This window comes from Catharus ustulatus, chromosome Z (assembly GCF_009819885.2).
Source record: "Catharus ustulatus isolate bCatUst1 chromosome Z, bCatUst1.pri.v2, whole genome shotgun sequence".
NCBI lineage: Eukaryota > Metazoa > Chordata > Aves > Passeriformes > Turdidae > Catharus > Catharus ustulatus.
The window spans coordinates 38,988,401-39,005,492 of record NC_046262.2 but is presented as its reverse complement, the minus strand read 5'-3'; the positions used below and the strand labels follow the sequence as shown (position 1 = coordinate 39,005,492).

The following is a 17,092-nucleotide window of genomic DNA, read 5'->3' as shown; positions in this document are numbered from 1 at the left end:
AACTGTCTAGCTTGCCTGGTCATTCAGAGGATCCTTCCATTGTGGGGTTGCTGCAGGTAAGAGAACAGCAAGTGTTAATGTATCAGCTAAAGTATTGAACCAATGGAGACTCTGTGATTCCCATAAATAACCTGATCCAGTGACTGGAGAGTCAAGGAGCCATCACTAAGACTCATTCACCTTTTAATGAGTCCCTCCAGGTCAGAGCAAAAATGTAACAGAAAGTGGAGGCTAACAGCGGACTGCCATGTCTTGAATGATGCCAAAGTGCCACAGTGCCCTATCAAATGTATTAGAACTCCAATGGGAACTGGGGTCAAAGGCAGTCAAATGGTATGAAGCCACTGATATCACTAATCCATTTTTCTTGATCCCTTTGACAGCAGATTGCAGGTTACGGTTGGTTTTCACATGGAGGGGTATCCAGTACATCTGACAAAGCAAGGCTCCTGAAGACCTGCAATAGTCAAGGAAATATATGAGAAATGGAGAACATTAATGCCAATTCTCTTAAAAGCAGGTTTTGCTATGAAACAAAGCAAGGCCAAAGTACTTACACAGAATAATCCAGTTTGTATGGAGACCCAGGGACCTGCCACTAGGGCTGTAATACTTTAGTCCTGAATGGGCAGGAGCAGGCAAAGAGAAACACTCCTCTAGGGTCAAGATGAGAAGCACCTCCCTCCCACAGGCCTTTGCAGGCAAATGTTAATACCCTGAGTTCTACTGGTTTGCACACTTGTTCCACCCCTGTTCAGCCCCTGTTCACCCTATACGTATGTTTTCCAGAAGGCTCTCCTTTTCCTTGGTCTCCATCAGCTGTAGTTTGCTGCAGTGCTCCACCCGTTATTGGTTCCCCTGGTTGTTGCCCCACCTCTGCAATACTTTCCCCTGTTCCTATTGGGCCTTGACTCTCAGACCTGCCCCTTTCATGCCATATTTAACCCTGTGTCCTCAACCCAGTTCTGTCTTTGTCCTTGGAGTACCTTCATAAAGCCAATACACGTTCCCTTGGATTTCCATATAAAGACCTATCCTTCGCCTGCTTCGTCAGCCAGTTTTTTAGCAAGCATGCTCCCTGAAGGTGCAGGTTGCTCTCAGAGGAACCCATTGAAGCACACGACTTCAAGTTTGCAGGAATAAAATGGCAAGATAGGCATCATTGTGTCTCAATGGATGTGATCAATAACATAATAGCTATGTTTTCACCAACTAATAAAAAACAAACACAAGTTCTTGGGTGTTATGGATTTCTGGAGAAGCATATTCTGGGTTACAGTCTGATTACAAGCCCTCCCTATCACCCATAAGAAAACTTTGAATAACGCCCTGAGCAACAGTAAGCCTTTGAGCAAATCCAGTAGGAGACAGCTCATGCATTAGCACTTGGGCCTGTCTGAAAAGGACAAGATGTTAAAAATGTGCTTTATACCTCAGCCAAGGTTAACAGCCCTACATGGAGGTTCTGCCAGAAAGCTCTCAGAGAAACTCACAGTTGACCCCTAGGGTTTTGAAGCCAGGGATACAGAAGATCTGAAGGCCATTGCACTCCAGCTGAAAAAGAAATACTAGCAGTCTATACAGCAATTTGAGCCACCACTTGATAATGAAGCGCAGTACCTTCTGGCACAATTTTAATTGCCCATGATGTTCTAAATGTTCAAAAGGAGACTCCTCTCAACACATCATGTCATTGATGTGATGTGATGTGATGTGATGTGATGTGATGTGATGTGACTAAGTGGGTCACACTGATAACGCGATGGGTTCATATGGAAACCCTTAACCACCCAGGAATCCTGGAAGTGATCACAGAGGGCCGAAATTTCGGAGTGTCACTAGAGAAGGTGATTCATGCTTAAGAGACCCCACTGAATAATGAGTTACCAGGAAATGAACCAATATGCCTTGTTTACAGAAAGATCTTGTCATGTTATGGGAAAATATTAAAGGTGGAATATATGTGCTATATACTAAGCTGCAGAAACTGCAGAAGGACAAAGTAAACTCAGTCAGCCTGGAGAAGAGAAAGCCCTCCAGCTGGCTTTAGACACTGCTGAAAGAGAAAAATGACCAGTATTTTATCTCTGCACTGACTCATGGATTGTAGCAAATGCTCCGGGGTGGCAATGAAAGCAGAGCAGGTGGCAGAGCAGAAGTAAACCCATCTGGACTGTTGAATTGCAGCGAGATACTGATGCTCATGTGGTGAACCTGATTGCAAAAGTACATCACGTACATGTTCGTGTAGCAAAGAGGATGCCACTGAAGAACATCAAAACAACAAGCAGCTGTACCAGCCTGCTAAAATAGAAGTGACTGAGATGGATCTGGAATGGAAATATATGGATGAACTATCACATATATCTGATATGATATATCAGAATATGTGGAAAGAGAAGAAACACACAAATGGGCCCATGACCAAGGCATGGACTTTATCACTGATGCCATTGCACAGATTATCCATGAATGCAAAGAGCGTGCCATAATTAAATAGGACACGAACTAAAGACTTTTTGGTATTGAAGACGATGGCGGAAATATCAATACAGGGAAGCCTGGCAGACTTATCAGACTGCCGTGAACTTGCCATGGCAAGCACTATCTGCTCACATTGATGGAAGTGACTAATGAATGGTTAGAAACATACCCTGTGACCCATGTCACTGCCTGGATTATTGTTTTGGGCCTTAGAAAGTAAGTTTGGTGGTGACTGAAATAATTAAATCAAACAGGACTCATTCCTGAAGCAAACTTGTAGCCTGGCCAAGGAGCATGACATCAACCAGGTGGTCACATTCTCTGTTATGCCTCCAGGAAAGCTGAATGGCCATTAAAAGTTACACTGAGAGTAATAGGTGCTGGGACATTGGGCTGGTTTGAAAGTAAACCAGTGGGAGAAATTAAGTCTACCCAATTACCTTAAGAGAGACTTCATGTCAGAGTTACAATTTAATAGAAAGATTACAATAATGCAATAATACACATTAAAACTGGCTTAGACCCATAAAGTCAGAGTACAACCTGGCATCCTGTTGGCCAAGGTGGTGGTCGCAGTCCTATCAAGTGGTGACTGCCATCCTGTTGAAGTGATGGTTGCAGTCAAAAGTGTTGGTCCTCCTCTGGATCCGTCCAGGGGTTGTGGGGGTCCCAAGTCCCCAAACATACACAGTCAGTTTCAGGTGGGAATGCTCTGTACCTCCCCTAGAGCAGGCAGTTTCACAACGGAAAAATGCAATATTTTAGTCATTGCAGCTGCCTGTTATGGGGGTGCCATTGAGTCTATTATGGCCCATTGTCAGAGATGACCCCCTCAGAATCGGTGGGACTGTGCTGGTGCTTCCCCAGAAGGAGTTAGAACTACAGAGTTAAGAAAAATAAACACTCCCCTACTCACAGGGTTTGGCTCTTCTCCCTTATCTCATTTAACGAACAGATTGTAGCTTGAGGTGTCAGCTGTGCATTGGGCACCTACTGCAAACAACCCATCATTAACAGTTTGTCAGAAATGGTGTAGAGGGCAGTAGAATACTCAGTTTGGTAACACCCACACAGTGCTGAACTGGCATTCTTCTCCTGTAACCAGGATATACATTAAATCATTCTGAAATACATTTAGCAGAAGCCAGTTAGCTAGTTAACATTAGAGCATCTGCCACTTAACCTGGCCCTGCCGAATTAAGGTCTCTGTGCAATGTGGAAGAAGAAAAAATCCAAACAGTACATAGAAGAAACTGACTAAAAGAAACAGTTATTCTTTCTTCTGGAAAGAGTAAACCTATTCATGAGATAGTTTTTGCTCAGGGACCTGGTTGGACTTTGTAAAATAAGAAAGATCGACAAGTGCACTGCGTACCTTGAGGTAATTTAATCTTGAGTGAAAATAATTCACTATTTGAGTTGCAAGATGGCAGTGTTATTCAACATTGTATATCACCACTGCTATGGCATCCACCTATTGAAGGTATTATAGCAGAAACCTCTTGCTGCTAGTAAAGCTAGAGACAGGAGCAGGAATTCATTGCCATGTCCAAAGGGATCAGAGCTGGAGAATGTAATGGATGTACTTTTAAATTGTAAAACATGATGTGACCTGGGTGTTACACAAAGCCCTACAGCAGAAACTACTTGAACCAAAAAAGGATGAACATCTGCTTCATTCAAGAAGCAGTTGACAGGAGAAGATGTGTGCTAAAGTCTTTACAAACCATTTGATGGCTGAGGATATGGGTGTTAATTCTTTGAAATGTGTCTTAATGTCTCTACCAACCTCAAGGGCAGGTTTGTTACACAACCCAAACAGACTGACTCTTGAATTTTGGGGTGTAACAGACAAATGGGTCTGGACGAAGCGTACCTCAGGACCTGAACTTCTCACTTTTGGAGGTTCAAAGGCCAAAATATGTGGTAAGCAGTTTAGGAAGCCTGTACCTTCCTAGTTTCTCAGTCAATGGGGATAGGAAGAGGGGTAATATGTGGCTGGGAGTTTAGGATAAAAGGAGGCTGCATCTATAAAACATGCAGAGAGAAACCTGATGGGGCTATGCCCCAGTGGCCTCTTTCCTTTTATTCAAATAAAGTTGAAAGACTCCTCTGTCTCTTTTGTGGCCACTGGCTTTCAACGGTGTGATTTTCTGCACACAATGTGAGTGTAGCAATGACCTGAGTACCTGCCTTCGGTGCCAAATGATTCCCTGTAACACACTACTTCTCCCATCCTGAGTGACCACCATAACAGATGGAGCACAAAGTCATACACCAAATAAACACAGTGAGCATTTTGCAGATAATTATGGACATTTCACAAACATTTTAAGGGGAAGCAGGTATTTGATAAAGTCGATCTTGACATAAATGATATGGAATAACTGGTGGGGAATATTCTAGTTTGGGCTGGGATAGAGCTAGATTTCTTCATGGTAGCTGGTATAGGGACAATGCTTTGGATGTTTGCTGGAAAAAGTTTTGGTAATACAGAGATCTTTCAGTTAATGCTGAGTAGCACTTAGCATCAAGACCTTTTCTGCTCCTCATACTACTCCACCAGCAAGTAGTCTGGAGATGCACAAGAAGTTGGAGAAGGACACCACATTTGGCCAAGTTCTTTTTGGGTGTAAATGGCTAGATCTACTGTCTTCCAGAAAATCTCACCATAAAATACCCAGCAGACAGGTTTTATGATTTATCTGCATGTGATGCAATCTTTCACTGATGAAGACAAACAGCAACATTGTCAGTGCTTCTAGTAGCTTAACAGCTTTTCAAGATGGAGTGTGCCCCAACAGTAAAATGCTGAGGTGACAAAGCAGGTATGGGGTGAGGCTCGAAGAGCTGTCTGAGTCTCAGTCAAAACAGGACTACCTCTGCTTCCTACCACTTCTGTGCCTGGGCAATCCCATCCCCATTAGCACAAGCATGGCAAAAGTATAACCCCAAACTGGCCCAGTTTGTCTCACAAAACCACAGGAAAATGCAATCCTTTATTCCTTGGTGAACAAACTGTCATAAAGAAAAACAGTATCTTTTCTACAACAGCAAAACAAAACAAAAGCTATTTCAAAGATATATCAAATACTTGTTTGCTCAAGCCATAGAACAAAATGTCTGCAGCAGATTCAAGATCAGTACTCGAAAAATTCCAGAGACTACTTTTCTTCAAAAATAAAATAGGATTTTGTGATGCCCAATGCTGTTCTTTAAGTTCAGTCTTATAATTCATAAACATCTGGTTGATCTTGATTTAGTGAGTTGTATTCTTTTACTATTTCTCAATTTCTCTCTCTTATTGTATTACCAATAAATTTAGCAAGATCTGCTAGTCATCTTCCCCATTTCAATATATTTGCATTCCACATGCTAAGTTTACTTTTTCTCACAAAATCTGACTAATTGCATCTTCATACTACCTATTTAGGAAAAAATCTCAGCTGATCAAAATTTAGACTTTCCAAGCAAAGAGGATGTGAATTTAGGACATATGACACTTTTAGCTCATTTCCTCTTATTTTTGTCTGATTATAGAAAATGCTTGTATCTGAGTATACAGTAATACATCTAATTGAAATTTAAATGCGAATCACTGACTTTTATAAAAACCATAGGAACTTTAGTTTCATAAAAATGACAAAAACTTTAGACAGTCTTGCATGGCTGCACTGGTGAGAAGCTTTCATCAGACCAAAGATTGTTTATTCTACCACAGTCAATATGACATGAAACATGCTGAGCCTGCAGCCACTCAACAATTTTATGGAAGAAGGAGGCAAGACAGGGTTCAGAAATGTTTTCATGTTTGGTACCCGAGCCACACCTGCTTACAGGTGTAAACTTATATCTTACCTGCTTTGGTATCCTTCCATGGCAGGCCCTTTCCAGAAAGGATAATAAAAGGGAAATCAAAAGTATCTTCCAACTGTTAATACGAAGCACTAGGCTATAAGTTCTTGTCTTGGAAAGGTACCATAAATTATTCTGGGAAGTCTGTGCTATTTACCTATCTTCAAAACCTATATACCTGTGTTATAGATAATAACTGAATCAAGTCGAATTAAATAGCAAAACAGCAATTTTTATTTTTGCGACCGAAAATACGGTCCTGGGAAGCCACAAGCGAAAACACGACAGCGCCGAGCCCGGGGTCGGCGCTGGGTGGACACACACGCTGATCTGATCTCTACCGCATCAGATCCCCCGGTGTTCACACCCTGCCATCTCGGAGAGTCCAGCTTTATACAGTTTTTCCTGGCCTGAGGCGAGAATTTCCTTTGTTTCTGCTGCAGATTCTCATATTTAGATTAAATCTTTTTCTGGTGCTGCCCTGGACAAAGGTCCTTCCTGCGTGTTGATGAAGGCTGTGTTTGCTCTGCATTGATGTGTAATTTTCCTTGGGAGTGCGTATGGGAACCAGCGGAGGTGATCAGCTGTCTGATATGTGGTACTTAACAGGTCCTCTTCCAGTCCGTTGTGGAGATCGCCGGGCTAGGTCTGTTGATATGCTAATTACGGCCCTTGTCTATGGCCCCGGGTGCTTGGTGTTTTAAGGTTCTTTCTACTTTATTTTATTTCATACAATCCTTTTACATAAACACGAATTATAACATATATCACACCTGTATACATTTTGCTCAGGAAATCTTAACTGGAAATGGAAGGTGAATTTTCACGAGGACCACCTCATAAGGCTTATTAAGAGTTCTTCTTTTCCATAAATATGAATGCAAAAGCGTGGTAGAAAGAGACTCTTCTTAACAAGCCAGTAAATTAGGTACTTATTTTCTGGGAGATGACTGCAATGATTCACCTCTTCAATGACCAAGAAGATCAGTGGCACCCTGGCCTGTGTCAGCAATAATGCGGCCAGAAGGACCAGGACATTGATTATCTCCCCGTACTCAGCACTGGTGAGGCCATCCCTCAAATCGTGTGTCCATATTTGGGCTCGTCACTGCAAGGGCATTGAGATGCTGGATGTGTCCAGAGAAGAGCAATGGAGCTGGTGCACGATCTGGAGCACAGGTCCTGTGAGGAGCAGCTGAGGGAGTTGAGGGGGTTTATCCTGGGACAGACTCCGGGGAGACTTTTTGGTATCCTGCAGCTGCATGAAAAGAGAGCGCAGCCAGGTGGGGGTCGGCCTCTTTCCGCAGGCACCAGGTGACAGGACAGGAGGGCAGAACCTCAAGCTGCGGCAGGGGAGGCTCACGTTGTACATTAGAAGTAATTTCTTCACAGAGGGGTGATTAGACGTGGCCTAATTACGACTTGCCCAGTGAGGTGGTGGGGTCACCATGACAGGTTTAAGGAAAGACCGGACGCCGCACTTCTTGACACGTCGGTGTCGGGCCAGGCACGCCTTCCCAGCCCGCTCCAAGCCAGACCCTCTCCGTCTCCACGTCCGGCCCCGCCCGGCGCGGCCCGCCCCCTCGGGGCCCGAAGGGCGGGCCCGCCCTGCCGGAAGAGTCGCGTGAATCGGGCGCGCCGAGGGACCGGCGCCGTTTCCGTCGCGCCACAATGGCGAGCCCTGGGCGGCGGGCGGGCCGGCGGTAGCGGGCGGTGAGTGCCCTTCTCTCGGCGGCCGGCGGCAGCGCGAGGCCTTTCGCGGCGGCGGGCGGTGTCCACCGGCGCCCTGTCCCCCTCGTATGCCCCTTTACCTCCTCTCCCCCTCCCTTCATCTCCGCTCCCTCCCTGGCTGGCCCTGCCGCGGCCCCTCTGCTCGAGGGCTGTGTCCGGCTGAGGCGGCAGGTTTGGGTTATGCTGCGCCACCAGGGTCGGGGGTCGGCAGGGCCTTGCCGGGGACCTTCGTTAGCCTGTGGGAAGACGAGGAGGAGCGAGCCGGGAGCTGCGGCGTAGGGGCAAGGGAGCCCTGGCCCACGTAGTGTGTGTCCTGCGCCGGGATCGGAACACCTGCGCTTGGGTCCCGGCGCTGCCTGGCGCTGCTGGCCCCGTGTCCCGCCCGTCTGCGACGCCGCTGGACCCCAAGGCAGCCCCCTGCCCAGGCCGGGGTCGCACCTCCAGTCGTGGTCGGGAGCCGAATGTAAACTTTGACTTACGTGCTTCCTTCCAGTGCAGGGAGGTGTCGTCATCCAGCCTGGCGGCAGGGTGTGAGCGTTGCTTCTGGGGATAGCTCTAAAACTGGCTGGGTTTAGGTCACTCGGAAATTCGGGTTTGACAGCGTTTCTTGCCTAAAATGGGAAGCAAGTGCACTTTGTGCGTTTGAAACTTTTCTTTCTGCTATTAGCTGCAGCAGCTGCATTTCCAGACATGTACATTACTGGGTAAAAACTGTGGTCTTTAGGACAGAAATTCTGTTTCTTTTGTTGCTTGTGTAGGACCAAAAAACAATCTTCATCTTAAGAGGGGCATAAACGCTAAAAGCCTCAGGGCTATAGAATGCAGACACTGAGATGCTTAAGAGTGCTTTTGTGGCCTACAGAACTTGAAAGAAAAGAAAAAAATAAAAATCAGGTATCCTACTCCTGTGTTTATGGCAACAGAGGTGCATTTTGTGATGTTTAGTTACTGGAAAATGCTGTTTACATCTCTCTACAGCTTTATCTGCATCCTTAAGCACGTGCTTATTTTAAAAGAGAATATATTTTTGTTTGGTTGTATATATCTGTATTAAAAGCATAAAATATTTGGTGTTGATGAGACCACAGTCTCTTCCTGTAGTTCCCATTTCACAGTCCATGTGGCTTATTGGCAGCATTGGAGTTAGAGCTCTGTGGAAGTGTTTTGCAGTAAGAACATGGAGATAACCAAGGAAGGGCGGGTGGGTATAGGAGCAATTCAGTGGTCCAGATGTTTTAGACAATGCTAAAATAATATGAAATAGGAGTGCTTAATACTGAGTAATGTGAGACCTCACAGTGGTGGTCTGGCTAATACGTGCAGAGTGCACATTGTTTCTAAGTCGTTGTATGATCCCTGCCTGATAGCTAGATTGTAACTTAGCTTCTGCATCTCTGTGTCCTTCGATGATCGTCCTTGTAATTCTTAACCCATGATTTAACATTCTTAGACACAGTGTCTACTGTGGGCAGGGAGGAATATTTGGATATGTAGAATGGCCTTAGGGCTATCTTTGCTTTTTCCTCATTCAACCTTCTTTCAAAGCTTGCTTGTACTGAGCTGAGACTGATGTAGACTCTAAACATTTTCTATCTTTCCTAAAGGTATCTAGTCCTTAGTGTATGGAAAAGCCATAGGCTGTCTCTGCATTTTATAAATCACCCACAGGTGTTCAGACTTACTAAGGGAACAGACCTAGCTGTGTTTTAGACTGCTTTCTCTTGCCTTGGTTCAAGCCAGGGCTTTGATTGTTGAGATTTCCATAGCAGTTAATATCCCGTGTTCATTCCTTGATTGATTTTAAAATACAGCTTTTAACTTTTTGATTTCTAGGTGGGAATCACTAAATTGAACAGCAATAACAATGGGAGATGCTGCAAAACCTTGCTTTGCCAAAAAAAAAAAGGAACAGGAAATTTTGCATCAAGAAGAGCTAAAAAAAAGTCCCTTACAGAAAGACTACCAAACCATGGATGAATATGGAAGTGGCTATAGCAATAAAATTGATACCAGCCTGCAAAAGAAAAAGGGAACTCCAGATCGTTATGGAAGCAGTCCCAGGCGAGGGCCACGAAGTGTTTTGAGTAGCCCAAATTCACTTAAAAACACAACTTACAGTCAAGGGTCGAAATTAAATGATATCCAAAGAGACCAAATGAAGAAGTGGGTATCTGATGACCACTGTGGTACTTCTGACACCTGGAGAGAGTGCCGTTCTGCTGCCTGGGTTCCTGGGCATGGCAGGACAAGAAAGAACTCTTCTCATGAGGTGGAAGGTGCTGGAAACAGAAATGTGAGACGACAACTTCAGGAAGATTTAATGAGCAAAGATGTGCCAGACATGCAGAAAGGAAGTTCTGGTAATCACATGTTTCTTTGTTTTTACACAGCTATCCAGTAAAGTAGCTTCCTACATGTGTTACTGAAAAGTAACATTTCAAATTCATTCTTAAAGCAAAAAAGTGTTTTTGTTCTCTCATGTGTTGCAAACTATTGACTGCACTGTACTTGTAGCACTTCAGACAAATGATTACAGCAAATAATACAGAACTTGTTTTATAGATGGTGTTGTCTTTGTAGTTTAGTCTGCAAGTGGTAGGAGTAAGTAGATTGCAGCATCTCTGCAGAGTCTTTTTTTGTTGTTTTCCCTGTACAATTTGATGGAATCTGTCAAGGCTGGTTAGAGATCCTTCAACTAAGCTGATAACAGGGTAAGAGTTTTGGAGCCACCAATGAGATCTGTAATGATGTGTCTTAATGAAGATTGAAAACAATGCCATGTCAGTATTGTGAGAACTCAGTACAGCAATAACACAAGTTTCATTCTTCATACATACTTAACTTCCATGTGGTGAGTTGGTACTAATAATCAGAGTGCAAACCCGAAGCATTGAAATGTCAGGAAGGACAGCCGAAGGGAGGGTGAAATGATCGATACCATAGTATTTTCATTGAATGCAAGTAAAGCAGAAAAAGGAAACTTCAAAGAATATAGACTATAACTTGTGTGTGGTGCTGCTAACATGGAATGCTACTTGACAAGAAACCCGTCTTATTTTATTTGAGAGTGGAAGCCAAAGACAGTAGTAATTAGACCCTCTGCTGAGAAGAAGAGGTATTGCTGGTTGATACCAAGAAGTCAGGAATTAAATGTCCTTTCCCTTGATACTAGCTGTCACTAAAAAGATAAACTGTGAACAGGTGCCCAGTGTCTCTCATTGTTAAAAGTAAGCTGCACACAGCTCAACCTTACATGAGGAGAGACCAGAGTGTTTTCACAAGTTTTTTCTTCAGTTTACTGAATTTTTTTTCTGTGAAACTTCAGGAACTCACTGAGATAGATTTTTGGAACCACTGGCAATCGTACTTGAGAACATAAGGGCAGTGAGCTACTGATTACAGGAAAGGGCAAGTGTCTCTTTAAAGAGGAATTAAAATAATTTGTGCAGCTTATGTTTGGGAATCAGTTTTGGAACAAACAATATACTGTAAGTATTTGAAAGGTAACAAAGATAAGAAGTATGCATTTGTTAAGGAAAAGGTATGCCAAACCCTAATTTATGTATTTAAAATAGTCATCAGTCCCCTGTGGATATGGGAAAGACAGTTGGTAGATACTGCTTGTACTAGTACTGTACTACTTTAGATACTCTTACATGACAATTCTGTAAGTAAACTTGTGGGAAATTGTCTAGATTAAACTAATGTAAGAGAGTTGCAGATCTAATTAGGTAACTATACTCAGAAACTATTAAAGATTTTGTCAGTAAAAGAAAGTAGTGAGTAAAGGTCTAGCGTGCAAGGATTCTATTCCATTCAATGTTGTACTACTATGATGATGAATGAAGACAGCAGACTTATTAATTGTGTGCTCTGAAAATTGAATATACTGTGGAGTGGTAGGAATGGAATGCAGAAAAGCAGGAAGTTCAATTAAAATAACTTTGCACAACTGTGGAAATTACCTACATATAGGATGAAATACAAAGGATGTGTAAATACCATTGTTTAAGTAGGACTATCAGCTGTGCAAATAAAGGAGGAAAAGTTACTGTAAAGTAATATTTTTTCAGAGAAGGATCTGATTTACTATCAGAAGATGATAGTGAGTAATCGTTATCGTGGGGTTGTGGGGCATGAAAAAAGACTCACAGTCTGAAGTACCCTTTTTCTGAGTTTCTGTAAACTCAGTTCAGTACTACCTCCAGTTTTGGTACTCCACTTGCATGAATGAAATGGAAACTGTGCAAAGAAAAGCAAGAAGATTGTCAAAATGTGTAGGAAACAGTAGCTATTCAAAATGTGAACAATGCCCAACATTTCTGCAAAAGGAAAAGAGTAGGGAGGCATAGTAACAATCTTCTGCCTAGGAAGTCTGTAAAAAGCTGGTGTAGCAAACTATATTGTTTCTTTCCAGTAGATGGGACACAAGGCAATGGGCCTAAAATTGAGCAAGAAAGGTTCAGATGAGAAATAAAGGGCAAGTTTCTAAAGGTAAAACTAGGGAAGTTCTGGAGAGGTTGTCTGGGCAGCTCGTGGGAAAGGTACTTGAAGGCCTTTAAGAACAAGTTAGCTGAGCACTGCTCAGATTTTGACAGAGTTTGTTTCATCCCGCTATGAAGTGCAGACGTGGTCTAGCTCACCTGTTAAGGTCCCTTCAGTAGTTCTATGTCAAGTAACAGAATTACTTGTTTTTATGTTTCTTCTATTTACTTGAAATATTTTGTGCAGTTGTCCTTTTCATTATCTTCATGTCTTTTTATTGTTGCTCATAAGGAAGTTTACCAAATCTGAGACACTGTTCTTTAGACACTATTCTTACTTTATTTAATCATTAACCTGTAATTAGATTAATGTGCCTAGACTACTGTACCTACCAAATAAGAAGTATTTATTTAATTTTTTAATTTTTTTAAGTTACAGTAATTTCATGATTATAAGCCGCACCATTTTGACTAAAATTTTGGTCCGAACCCAGAAGTGCGGTTTATAATCGGGTGCGGCTTGTATATGGACAAAGAACGAAAAGCTGCTGTTTTAGTTTGGAGGACAGGTGTCTGCTGAGAAAGGCAGGAACTTCTCTTTGAAATGGAGAATGTAAACCCCCTCCCTCCAAATTATTATAATTTTGAAATCAAGCAGCTCTCAGGCAAAGATATGGGAATTAGGAATAACAGTTCGTTACTAGGGAAACTAAAATAGAAATACAGTACTACAAAGAAACAAACTCCAAACCCTGACAAAGTCAGAGTACAACCTGACACCCTGTCAGGCAGGGTGTTGGTAGCAGTTTGATTAAATGGTGGTTGCAGTCCTCTTGCAGTGACAGATATGGCTCAGTTGAAGCAGTGCTCCTGTAGAAGGTGCAGTTTCCCTCTGGAGGTCCAGTGGTGATGTGGAGAAATCCGGTTTTCCTCTGGAGTCCAGTGGAGAAAGGGGCTAGCTTAGTGTCCCAAAACCTCTGTTTTTATCTTGGTAAGAAATGTTGGGCTCTTCCCCCTGGCTGGAGCAACTTCCAATGGGATGCAGTAATTTTATCAGTCACACAGTGGGACTCAATGGGCCATTAGCAGAAAATGACTCGCTGGAGGAAGGATGGGTTGTGAAAAGATAAAGAACAATGCCCCGCCTGGTTTCAATGGATGGCCCATTAGCAGAATATCTGCCGTTGAGATAAGGATCACTGCCCCACCCTCAAGAGATGGTGATAGAATAGATACCTTTTATCACACTCTCTGTTGTAACCGAAGACAGTTGCCAACACTCAGAATTGCAGCTTATAATCGTGAAATTACTTGTTGACTACAGAAGTAATCGATAAGTAGGTAGTTGTCCCAGGTTTTTCTGTGAAAACATAATACACCTCCAGGTTCTGTCCACATTGATTAGTTAAAAATGTAGTCAAACAGATGTGGCACATCTGTTGGGAATTTGAGTAGAAGTGTCGGTGCAGAAATGGAGGATGCAGAGAAGGTTCAGAAGCTCAGACTTCTATTTCTGCTCCCTGGAAATTCCTTTGGAGTACTGCTTCTACAACCTATTAGGCTTAAATTCTCTTTATTGCAGCTTAAACTTGTGCTGCTGCTGAAAGAAATAAATTATGTTATCATTTTTGTCCTGGTACTGATTACACCACTAACGCATGCTGCTTAGTGAACTGAATCAAATAACTGGTCACAAATACAGAACTCCGTTGTTTCTCTTTTGCCAATTATTAGAGACAATAATTATGGTCCCAGGAATGAAATTTTGTAAATGTATTTGGAAGAGCAGTGTATCTGGGGTGGTTTTTTTTGGCCTTTTAAAATTACTGCAAATTAAAACCTCATGCTATGATAAAAGTTCGGGAGTCTAAAGAAGTTGCATAAACTTTCTTAGAAGAAGGGAACTTTAGAAATTTCAGGCATTGGGACATCCTGCATAGCTGTACAAATGAAAGGCAAGGTGTAAAAATAAAAAATTTATTCCTTTCCTGAAATTATTTTTTACAGGTATTGGCTTTTGGGTAATAACAGCTTCTGCTTCAAAAGGATGATAAAATTTGCTTAAAAGTAGAAGTGGTATTTAATTTGTTCCAGAGCTTTTGCTGTAAACACAACAAGCTTTTTAAGTGTTATTATTATGACAGTATTATGGCTTTATTAAGCAATGTGTATATACTTAGCAAGTCCATTCTTAAGTCTGAAGTCAGCAGAGGTGTTTACTTTTTTCACTTGTGATAGTACTGATCCACATACTGGTTTAACTGAAAGGCAAATTACATTATTAAAGGTAATAATCCCTTACTAATAATTTGTTGTATGTAGCTAAACTTTGACAGTGCTGTATCAGAGTGCTGCTAAATCTTATAAATAATTCAGTTTGACCTACGCTTTTTAATTCTATCATACTTGTAGTGTAGCCTATTTATCTACCAAAACCTAAGCAGACATCCTGAAGTCTTTGGATATAGTCTATCTTTTTGGTGTAATGACATACAGGTATATCTATTGCATTTAGTTCTATTTTTTTTGCCAGTTTTAACAGAGGTATCTAAAGGTAATTCTCTTCAGTGGTACAAATTAATTTATTTGTAGTTTGGGACAAAGGCACTATAGGTTGTGATGTTAATATTCACTTATTATCAGACTTGCACATAAAAAATTGTGAAACCGTACCAGGTAGTTGAATTGTGCCTTCTTTGACTCTCATATAAATAGAATGTTAATTAAGGAAAAAGTTTTCTTAAATGCTGTGTGGCACTTTGCAGTTATTTGACATTATTGCTCTCATAACTCTTTATAAGAAATGAAGAAGCTTAGAAAACCAAGAAGACCGAGAAGAGCTAGAAAAGATGAGTATGATCATGATGAAGTGGAAGGTCCAGTCATAGATGAATCTGTGCTGTCAGCAAAAGAACTTCTGGGGCTGCAACAAGCTGAAGAACGATTGAAGCGAGACTACATTTATAGACTGAAGAAGGTGCCACTGTCTTTACTTGAATAGACAGACCTCTCCTACTTTTTGTGCATAGAAATACATTATAGAGGGTAAACTTTGAGCAATATCTCTGATTGAAGCTAGAACGTTAATTTAGAGAGTTTAAGTAATGATATTGCTGTTAATGAATTGTAAAAAGAAGAGGGTTTATCTTTTGGGGTATTTTTTACTACAACATTGATAACAATTCAGGCTCAAAAAATGGCTTCTCCTTTAGTTCATGGAGTGACATCAGATCTTAATTACAATGCTGGAGTAGTTGTTTGTTCAATTAATATATTCTTCCATGGGCATTGGGTATTTTCTCCTGTAAAGATAAGATGTTGGGTGTCATTGACATGATATCATTCTTCTGACATTATATTTGATATGCAAATGTTTTGATGGCAAATATGGAGTGAAGGAGGCTAAAGTGGGTGGGTGTAGATTTCAGAGTTAGTCCATTGAATTTAGAAAGGATATTGAATGAAGTGAAAGTAATAGCTTTATATATTTTGGGTTTTTTTACTGTCTTTATTTTAGCAACCTCGAAGCTACCCATCAGCAAAATACACCTGCAAATTGTGTAATGTTTTGATTGAGTCGGTGGCTTTTGCTCATAAGCATATTAAAGAAAAAAGACATAAGAAAAGCTTGAAGGTGAGTTAAGCACAAGAAAAAATATAAACTGCAGTTTAATGAAACCTTCCTTACCCCACTAAAGGCAACTACTCTGCTTTTAAAACCATTCCACATTTAGTTTTTACTGTGTTTCAATCTTTTTAAAAACTGCTACATAGCAATACTGATGAAAACAGTAAGCTTGGGACCTGGACTTTGCGATGAGTTATAGGAATAAGCAAATGCAGTTGGTATGGCAGTATTACAAATTATAACCTATATGTCAGAATGAATATTTCAGTTCAGAAATACTGTAAAGGTTAAGGATTTGTGCAGTATTACAGACTTGTTTATATGTAAAGGAAATAGGTTTATTTTGAACATAAACATCAAAATAACTTCCAGCATAACATCAATTTTACCTTTTTAAAAAAATATCTTCTGCTTTCTCTGCTTGAAGTGGACAAAAATATGTCTTACGCAGATTTTCTGTTTCTTCCTCTTTAGTTCCTATGTTTTCACACTTCATAGGTGATGAAAGAATTTGTGATTTTTTTTTTTTAACGTGCCAAATGCATGTGTGTATATCTCTCTGAATCTTACTGAAGCCTCCTGAAGTATCAGATTCTTTATTGCTTCCAATTATCTACATTACCCAGAAAATTTGTGGTGGTGGTATTACTTGGGATGAATTATTTGCATTCATTTTAGCGTGTTAAGCAACTCAAGAAACTCATTATAACATCAGTCTTGTTATCTTGAAAGGAAAAGCAAGAAGAACAACTGCTGACTGCTCTTCCTCCTCCAACGCCTTCTCAGATACAAGCCATTGGTGTTGCTATTGAAAATGTCGTGCAGGAGTTTGGCTTAAATAATGAAGATCTAGAAGAAAGGCTTAACATTAAAGCAATGATGGAAGACTTGCTGCGTCAAAAATTACCAG

The 17,092-nt window shown here is 41.4% G+C and overlaps 1 protein-coding gene and 1 long non-coding RNA gene across 2 annotated transcripts in view; one reads left to right on the top strand and one right to left on the bottom strand.

Annotated features, from left to right (window-relative positions):
- Positions 1–207: 207 nt before the first annotated feature.
- On the bottom strand, positions 208–8,591 carry LOC117010706. The gene is made up of 3 exons (XR_004420746.1): positions 8,550–8,591; positions 3,028–3,207; positions 208–457 (listed from the first exon to the last, which is right to left on the bottom strand). It is a non-coding gene; the product is annotated as an uncharacterized LOC117010706 (long non-coding RNA).
- Positions 7,952–17,092, top strand: part of TUT7 (terminal uridylyl transferase 7) — a 36,511-nt gene continuing 27,370 nt past the window's right edge. The window contains exons 1-5 of the mRNA XM_033085597.2: positions 7,952–8,052; positions 9,904–10,430; positions 15,356–15,531; positions 16,072–16,188; positions 16,915–17,092. Of these exons, the coding sequence (XP_032941488.1) occupies positions 9,935–10,430; positions 15,356–15,531; positions 16,072–16,188; positions 16,915–17,092 (967 nt within the window). The 5' untranslated portion in view covers positions 7,952–8,052; positions 9,904–9,934. The remainder of the gene's footprint in view (positions 8,053–9,903; positions 10,431–15,355; positions 15,532–16,071; positions 16,189–16,914) is intronic.